This window comes from Magallana gigas, chromosome 2 (assembly GCF_963853765.1).
Source record: "Magallana gigas chromosome 2, xbMagGiga1.1, whole genome shotgun sequence".
Taxonomy (NCBI): domain Eukaryota; kingdom Metazoa; phylum Mollusca; class Bivalvia; order Ostreida; family Ostreidae; genus Magallana; species Magallana gigas.
The window spans coordinates 12,634,569-12,644,765 of NC_088854.1; the positions used below are offsets into that span (position 1 = coordinate 12,634,569).

Sequence of the window (10,197 nt, forward strand, 5' to 3'; positions counted from 1 at the left end):
CAAATGACTTGTTATTATCATAATGTATCATTCCAACTAATAAAGATTTTCTGATTTCAGAAGGGAAAAAATGATCTCAAATTTGACGCTTTTTTCTGAAATTTTTAGATACGCTGATTAATATAAATTAGTAAAAGTGTACTTTCATTCAAATTTAACTCTAAAATCAAATGCACGAAAATCAAAAGAACATGAAATGGTTTACAGAAAACGAGAATAAAAATCTCGTAACGTATATTGAATAGCAATTACTCTTTGTACATGTCGGGGAGGGCGCTTCCTGTTCCCATATGGTTGCGTAGGAACCACAACATCCTTAAATCCTTCCAGAAAAGCATATGATAAGAATCTGTTGTTTGAAAGAATTTCAAAACTCACTAATATTTTATAAACGAATTCCTCAAAATATTCGTGATTGTACGTGTATTTTACGAAGTGACACGATTAATTTCTAACTTGATATTGTTGTGAAAGAACTCTTTTTGAGCAAGATCAATCAAATTAAATATTTCCGGAAATATTATCTATGATAGGTTAATAGATTCGGTTTTAAAATAATATCACCTATGAAAAGATCTTCAGTGTTAAATATACATGTATCAATATTGATAGCATTCTATGTTTCCTCTTTAAGTTATCTAAATGAATAACACCTTGATTATGTAATATAAAAAAGGGAAATTGTTCAGCAGCTTTTATCATTACACGCAGAGCATGCGGATAGAGTAACGTATACATAATGATCTTGATATAACTCGCTATAGATCATACAAAAAATAAAATGATGAATGGATCACGAGCATAAAATCCATAATTACTAAAGTGTCAAGGTATACAATGGTATGCATTAAATCCATTGTGACATGCATGTAAAGTATGCGCATTGTCATGAAGGTAAACTTTATTCTATTTAAAAACACCCATGAAAGTATTCTTCCTAAAAACAAAGCACCTTCCTCACCACCATAATTGATCTTATCGACATAAAATGAAAAGGGGAACATAAGTCTAAATCACAGGAATTTGTGGTTAATATTACTACGACGTCACATCCTATACACAACAAACGCTTTTTTCCCCAATATGAAACCAATGGGAAATCAAATGACTTCCCCTGTTTGTTGCTGTATTTTTCTACAAAGTAACCTATTAAGTTTAATGTTAAATGTTTGATTGTATTTATTTGTTTTGGCATTGACTACCCAATATTTTGTTCTATTAAACAACACTGTTTATTCCATAAACCCGATGGGGCTTTTTTAAGCTACATAAATATTAAATTTGCCGTTACAATATACGAAATTACAAATTTTTCATTTTATTTCTAAACAACCATGTCCGATACTGTAAAGATTCACCCTCTTTCAAAATTTTGAATATAAAACTCAGTGTTCAGGCCTTTCGAAAAAAAGATTTAAGATTTAGAGCTGTGTTCATGGTCGATTATTTTCCCGATGTGCCATATATATATATATATATATATATATATATATATATATATATATATATATATATATATCAGGGGCGGATACAAAATTTGTAGTTAGGGGGGGGGGTGGATAAAATTATTGAGGCAGGCGGTCTCGGGGCCGCCTTGAGGCCCCCCATTGGTCCAGGGCAAAGTAGTGGCGGCCCAGGGGGCGAAGCCCCAGGAAGCTCCTGGGTTGTCGTGTATTTTGAAGGTAAAACCAGGCTCAAAATAGTGGTATTTTTTTTTAGTTATGTACACTTTTAAAAGATGAAATAAGCAATAAAAATAAACAAACAAGATAAAGTTTTCATTTCTTTTAATCACCAGACTTCTGCCATCTACTATTTCCCCTTGGTGCTTACTTCCTTTACACAAAAGCCTTTAACATATATATAACATTTTGACACATATTGTTACTTATACCTAATACATGTATTGGATTAAAAACAAAATATTTTAGGCATTTATGAACTCCCAAACTTAACCAGGTTATCAAAGTTACAACATTCTAATGACGCCAGGTATCCGACCCCCTATTATCTTCAGTATTCTTATATTAAAAAAGTCTATTTACCTAGAAAAAATTTCAAAAAATATACAGTAATTAATTAATGATTGCACATAGACCATCTAGTTTTAAATACAATTATATATTTACCTTCGACCAGCTTTTAAATATTCAGAAATTTTTGCTTGCATCGCAATAGGGAAATGACAGCGCAGTCTACAATTGAAACAAAACTGCTGGGATTTCCAGTCGATTCTTGGTCGAAGCCCCAAGTTCATGGCCCTGGGGAATTTGATGCAGCCATTTAATGAAATGACCAACACTGCTTGTTTTAAACACAGTTTAATTGGTTTGTTATCAAAACCTGTGAACATGCATTTGGATCAGATGTTTATAGAGCAGCAGAATTACAGTCAGCATAGCACAGCTGGTATATCAATGAGGTGTAATTTTAGGGGGGGGGGTAGGGGGCGTGCGCTCTCCACGGCCCCCTTAAATCCGCCAGTATATATATATATATATATATATATATATATATATATATATATATATATATATATATATATATATATATATATATATATATATATTGTATAATTCTGCGAGGACTTGTCAGTTATGTTACTTGCCAACGATTTTTAAGTCGACTTATCAGTATCAGATATTAAAACTGCATTTATTGTGAGTTCTATTATATACGGGAACGTACAGTGCATTACCGCCTCGTACTGTTGTTTAAATCTACAATTAAGCCCAACTTGATTTTTTAACCATGCCCCGATCGTATTAATGTTCACCTCATAATCTTCAAAGAATAAATGCTTATTACTCATATTTGTATAATTTTTCAGCAACTATACAATAAAACGTTAAAATCCAACATTTTTACGTTCATTTCGTGTGATTATACAAACGCCGCTTGCGCACCACCAATACATCATTTGCGTAATTGATAAAATGTATTGAACTATACGTAAAATTTGATTTGCAGCGTTATAACAGTCAAATAGATTAGACAGTGTAAATTTGAAAAAAGTCATTACGAAATCTCGTTACTAAATGTTGTAATATAAATAATGCACTGGTTACAAGCGCTGGCTTAGTATAAGTTTTAAATTTAAATAGCTTCTGCGTAAAAACCTGACCTACAAACCGTAAAGACCAAATTGCTGTAGTGGGTTTAAAATTTTGTAGATTACAATCATCGTATGCCTCACATGCTCTATTGTCGTTTTTGACATCGCATATTTTACCATGTTCTATATTACTATGGTATGGTCACATTTCAATCAGTGTTTAGCCAATGTTTCCATTAAATACCATTACAATGTACATTTTCAGACTTGATATATATATTTATTTTAAGATATACAAACTTGAAAGGTCATGACATCGTTTTGGGCATCGGTTTGCCGAGCAGTTACGTAGTTTATAGTGTGCAACAAAAACAGCTATTTAGTGCAACGTACAAGTGCTAGTATTTATTGAAAAAAACCGGTAGCCTCAAAATTGAGAAGTTAGTCTCATTCAACCAGACGCTCGGTTGTCTCCGTAAATCTCCGACGAGCAGAGAGTTGAACGAGACTAAACCTGATGTAACATCACGCGCTGCGAAATCTCAGACGTTTTCATTGGAAAAGAAAATGAAAGTAGAATGGAATTTAGGAGACGCAGATTAGTTGGCTTTATTTATAAACTTTATCTTTAGTACTTCATGTGATTTGGATTGGTTATAATTCAGGTACTTTTGATTTGAAAAAAAAGCCAAAATTATCATTTTCAAATGATGCATTCTGCTTTATGGATCTTCATAGTGATATCATTGTCTCTTTATTTAGTTCTTGCCTGTTGAGAAACATTTATAGTGTATAATGGCTGAACTCAATGTTAGACGTATTACACAAGGAACGACAATATTCATCATTCTGAATTTTCTATTAGTCTCGGGTAAGGGTGCTGATAATTTAATAATATTGTTTTATGTTCTTCAGTGATTTCATTTAGATTTATGAGAATTCTTTGATATTAAGTAGCGATATCAAATGCTAATTAAGATTTAGTAACATTGTCCAAATGACGCAGTTTCAAAAACAATTCAAACACTTTAAACGGACATGAAGCAGTTTTCAAAATAAGTGATATAAGGTATATATCTAAGAACTTATAGGTAAAATACCCTTTTATTAAGAAAAGCATAACATGAAAATGAAAGTAGATGCCTTCTGTGAAGTAAGTGATTAAATTGTTTGGTTTCGTTTCAGTTTAAGATATATAATGATATTTTAAATAATTAATATCCCTAATAGTACCTTAATTAAATGACAAGTTTTTACCTTTAAGTTTTTGTTGTACTATTTAAAGAAAGAAATAATTTATATATGCTTTATTTGTATTAGTTAGCATGCATTATTAAATGTTCTGACTTTTCTCAAGGTGTGGCCATTGCAGATAAATGTTTTCTACCAAAAGTTCATGAATGTTTTACAAACGTCAACATGACTGTTTTGTCTGAAAATCAAACAGCTTTCTGCAAGTGAGATTCTTTAAATTTGAGACTTACATAACTTTTTTTAACTGTAAGGTCTAAATAAATGAATTAACGAATACATGAACAATTGATAAAATTATAAAATATTCCACAAGCTTAATAGAACATTGAATAATTTTAAAAACTAATGTAATCTTGCTCAAGAAAATCCTATACATCGAATAAGCATTTTTGGGAATTGCAATTTACAGCAATGAAATGGGAAAGCTCACACAGTGCTTAAAACCGTATGACGCAGCTTGTCAAAGCGAATCTATATACAAACTGAATATTGAAGCATTCAAGCCATCAACATTTGGATGTAACGGTAAATTTACATGAAATCAACATAGAAATAAACTTTGATGAAACATAATATTTTTTATGCTTTGAGGAAAATGAACGCTATATGTTTTATTTATAGATAATGGAAGCTTGCAATGCGACGTAAAAGCTATTCAAAGATGTTACAACAATTTGGATACCTCAACTATTGTAACAAATGTTACTCAATTTTGCAAGTTTGTATCCCATGTTTAAGTCAATAAGAATAAAGCTGCTTTATTTTATATTCATCTATTAGTAATCAATATAAAAAATTATCTCATTTATAGATCACAAGATATTGTTACCTGTGTTAGTCTGCCGTCGCCGACTGTTAAACAACTAAACTACCAAGATAATCTTTATTAAATTTTTATGTATATTTAAATTGGGAGGGAACATAACTAATTCAATTCCTGATACCCCTATATGGGCTATAGATGTGACCAGTTACAAAAATATTTTGAAATCTTTTCTAATCTAATTACGTAGCTTAACGACTGAGTACTTGAATATAATGAGCAAAAGGCCTTTACAAAATCCCCTGAAAACCATGACCCATTTAATAGAAATTATGGGTCATAAGATAGAAGATAATTGACAATAAAGTGTTTTTATTTGCAAACTCTCCGTCACTATTCTTTTTTTTAAGCTACCTTTAAAAATAATTTTGTTTTATCACGCCAATATCGTGATATAAAAAATCCAATGCGATCTCTTAAATTCTGAATCACTGCAACAGATAAAAAACAGAAATTAAATTTTGCTAGATTGTTACCTAAAAAATATAGTGTTAGTTCGTCGGGTTCATGTAGGTACATGACCTTGAAGGATTCAAATCTGCCGAATGTCAAAGTTGATGGTTATTTTTGAAACAGATAGATAGGTTGCCGAATGTTCTTTTTTTACAAGGTAATTATAACCTATTCTGTCGTGATCTAAAATATGTCCACCATCTACACACTTGTGTTATAACTACGATTGTGCAAAGAAATAATATTGATATTTATCATGTATTAATTTTCATTAACATTAATTTGCAACAAAGGTTAAAATGTTGTAAATTCATTATTTTACAATGGCACCTTCAGCTTTAATTTGAAGGAAGCCCAAGACTGTCTGATGGTCTACAAGAACGTGTGTTTGTCCAGCTCGTACTCAGACTTATACAAGTCCTTGAACGCCTCACTTCAGCCAAATCAATACGGATGCTTAGGTAACTTTTGCTGTGATCATTTTTATAAATTTTAAGATTTTACGAGAATTAATCATTATCAAGATTATAAACGAATGTCACCGGGTTAACAGGTGTGTGACTGTCAGTCGATATTTTGGGTCTCATTAGCAAGAGCGCTGGTACGGTACGCCAAAGGACTAGGGTTAGAATCCCGGTTGATACTTGACTTTTCACCACCTTACATTTGGTCCCAACGACGAATTACGTTTACAAATAAATATTTAACATTAATTACTTACACTGGTAATATGAATGTATTAAAATTCATTTATTTTCTATCGTAGATACCAGTGGGGTACAATGCGAATTATTTGCAGCTACTCGTTGTATCTTGGATTTCAATTTCGACCGCATGAAACATCTGCAATCCTCTGGCTGGCCATCGATGAACACGACAGCTCTTTGTGGGTACGTCTGAATGGGCTTTAAGAGAGCTGGATGGTCTTCGAAATGTTAAGGCGATATCTACCTCTTATAGTTTGAATTTTAAAGCTGAAATTCGTTGATGTTTCCTTCACTAAATAATAGTTTATGGCACTTAATACTATATTTTTTAAGTTTAAAGCAAATCTGTTGGTTAATTTTTGGACCATCCAATATCCTCAAAAAGCTGGGTTATTAAATAAATTGTTGGATAATGAAATTATACTTTTCAGACATAGTTTTATTTCCAACTCAAAGAAAATGGGTGATGAGTAAATATTGACAATAAATTCTTCAACAAATACTGTACAGTTAACTACTGATTTATCACTCATTTAGTACGAACAATTACTATTTGGTTTCCAATCTCTCAATCTTTATCATTAATTTTACATGTAGAAATGACTATGGTTATTGTAATTTTGTTTATTAAATCAAACATTTTGAGTTTACATTTATTCAGACATCTACAGAAAGCAGAAGCGTGCATCGCACCGTATGATAATGCTTGTAAATCCAAACCTTCTTTCAACACTATTAAACAATATTTGAAACCTGACTTTTGTAAAGGTACGTTCTGAAACATATACTTTTTACTTGAAAATGTAGACAAACACCCATATATGTTTTTAGAAAAAAAAAAAAAAAGAATCTCAAAACTTTCAATTCGACACTTTTCCAGAACCAGTTACCCCTACATCGTCGGGTTCGTCGGCAACAGTGGCAAATCTTATTCCCAACGCCATATTGCTTTTGTTTTACTTAACCTACCGATGAACAAACTTAAATAAACATTATTATCTGAGTATACTCTGCAAGCAAAGGAAGCCTGGAAAAGTTTTGGTAAACACAACTCCATGGAAAAAGAAGGACTTATACTTAATGATTACATCATCGTTCGGAATATTTCATTTATTGTACAGTTATGTGTTGTTTTTTCGCTTGATTATAGATTGTATCTTTGCTTTGTTAATATTGTTAGAAATGTCAATTTTTATATTGGAAACGGCCGACATTTGGATTAGCCTATACTTATTGTTCTTTCATGAAATAATAATTTTGAAATGCATGTATGCATGTATCGTTTTAAAATCTCATTTATGTTAGGTTTTTTGTTAAATATGTTTTTCATAAATAAATGAGGACTTTCGCCCTAGCTGAAATATGGTAAATAAGGTACTCTATAGATATGTCGAAAAAAAAGAGTTTTTTCAGGTATATAAAACATGTTTTTTAAGGAGCGTGGTCACGATTTTGGTCAACTTTATTTTTTTTTTTATTGTTTAAAATGCTTTATTAGTGCATTTCTAATGATTAACCAAAATATTAGTGTCAGTCGAAGATTAATAAGCAAGATAAAGAGCTTACAAATATTTGTTATGTAAAGAAGGCTCGTGCCAAGTTTTTGGTAATCTCGCTTTTAATTCGACGATCGAGACTCAAATTTTGGTTGACATTTAGAAAACCTACAAAAGCATTGTAAACATTAAAAACAAAATAAATTTTGATCAAAATCGTGACCATGCCCCGTTAATGTTCTTTATAGGGCAAATGTTTATTGCAAATAAAACTTAATTGAATGCGTTTCTACCTCTGCTAATCAATGAACTCTTCTTAAAGTATAACTTGATTCAAATATTTTAGTCTGATGTATTATAAGATCCATCGTTTTTGAGAATATTTTTACACTATTGCATGTGATATATCTAGTTATACCTATTAAACCGTGAGGGATATGTTTATTATTAATAAACTATACTTGATTATACCGTATAAATGACATCCAGGTTATTTTGCTTTCTCCTTGAAACCTTTGCTTGTACATCATGTAAAAAAAGATAATTCATTACATTTTCATATACCTGTACAAAAACAAAACCTTTCTTTAGGTTTTTGAATATTCAGACATGACCTTTTCTATCTTAATTTTGTTTAATGAATTTTAGATTCGAAACATTTATATTGGCATTGAGTTTCTATTTTTTACATATACTTTGATTATGATTATCATCTAAAATACTATTTATTTATAGATATGTATAATACCTATTTATGTTGTATGATTAATGTATTATTTTATTTTTAACATTTAAAAAATGAACTTATTTGACTTTTGATATTTCAATAAAATCTTATTGTTTAAACAAGCTTGTTACAGTGGTTTTTACTTCAAATGTTTGAAATGTAAAACCAATTGAAATGAATCGCAATCTAAAGCAAATGACCTAATTTGAAATGCTAGGAAACACATTGAATACAACAGGATGATATCAAATCCCTCGAAAAACCTATTTTCAATATGAAGTAAGATGTGATTGAAAAGCCTGGTTACGAGTTCCAAATCGGACTTCCAGCCTAGAGAGATAACAGGAAGCATTTTAGGAGGTGACAGAATACTTACTGAAAACTCAAAACACGTCCTTAGTTTCGGTTGGCTGTACATAACTTGATCAGTGGTGAGCAGATTTAAAAACATCAGTAATGACAGAAGAAGATGTGAGTTAATAAGTTGGTGGTATGGTCATAGACTGAGATAATAAGTTAACATGGCCTGAAAATGGCAAGTAATGATTTAGTCATCTGACTCTTTCTTTGGTTTGATGATTAGAATGGGTATGAGTCGCTCATGATGGCATATTCTTTAAGGATCTTGTTGAGATGTTTTGGTCCCCTTGTGTGTGTATAAATCTCAATAAGTCGGTAGATAATCCTTGCATTATCAAAATAATGGAGAAAAATGTATCTTGCACAAGACATATGTCATGCCATTCATATAATACAGTGCATTTGTGCTTGAAATTTTAGTGAAAGGCCAATATCTTAATTATTTCTTAAAAGAATATTAATACTAAAGTGCACATAGCTTCTATAACCATTTTAACCGATGCCAGGTTTTGCTTTTACAACAAAAAAATATAAATATACACAGGAGACGTAAAAAGAAAAGTTTTTGGAAACGCTTGAATAATGTTTTCATGAAAAAGAACTGGAGAAAAAAACCCAAATAGATATACTTTATTCTTTTAGTGGATATATGGAAATACAACATTGTGGGCATTTTATCAATTTTATTCACAGATTAATAAGGAATTAAAAAACCCATAAATTTATATATAAGGGTAATATTTTGAAATATAACTGTATCAAACAAAAACTAAGATGTATTGATTACAATAGCTGACTTGTCCAGGATGTTGACAACAATTGGCTGATAACATAAGTGCATTGGCCCCTTATCCTGTCCACGACTTGGAGAAACTGCGGAGAAATTAATTAACATGTCGCTTATTTAGTAAACAGGAGAACTTCTTATTGGTAGGAAATTTGTAAAACACATTATTGTTTATTGTGAAACACACCAACAAATGACACTTACATGTTGAAATCTGTCAGTAAGCACTGACTTTTATGTCTTTTCATTCAAACAAATTAAAATATACGACATGCAGCTTTTTGTTTAATGACCTTCAATACACTTTGCATAATAAAATTTGAAATGTTCCATATATACAAACAAACAACTTAAATTTGTATTCCATATAACCGTTCACATTAAACATACATTAATATTTCAAATTATTTCTGGACAAATAATTTTCATTTTGATGTTGGGCCATTGTGACATTTATAATTTATTGAATAAAATCCCCTATCCTGTACTTAAACTTAATTAACAAATTAGTAATTACTATTAATGGAAGCATATG

General features: G+C 30.8%; 1 protein-coding gene across 2 annotated transcripts; it reads left to right on the forward strand.

Annotated features, from left to right (window-relative positions):
- The first annotated feature begins 3,431 nt into the window (after window positions 1–3,431).
- On the forward strand, window positions 3,432–7,613 carry LOC105349068 (uncharacterized). 2 transcript variants are annotated; one of them, XM_034447967.2, is made up of 9 exons: window positions 3,444–3,720; window positions 3,818–3,926; window positions 4,413–4,512; window positions 4,719–4,834; window positions 4,931–5,027; window positions 5,922–6,046; window positions 6,352–6,475; window positions 6,954–7,060; window positions 7,173–7,613. In XM_034447967.2, exons 2-9 carry the CDS (start codon window positions 3,851–3,853, stop codon window positions 7,265–7,267), a joined length of 840 nt encoding a protein of 279 aa, XP_034303858.2. In that variant the 5' UTR covers window positions 3,444–3,720; window positions 3,818–3,850; the 3' UTR covers window positions 7,268–7,613. The 2 variants fall into 2 exon arrangements, with proteins under 2 accessions (XP_065931143.1, XP_034303858.2); XM_066075071.1 differs by lacking the exon at window positions 6,954–7,060 and having other exon boundaries at window positions 3,432–3,720.
- The last annotated feature ends 2,584 nt before the right edge of the window (window positions 7,614–10,197 follow it).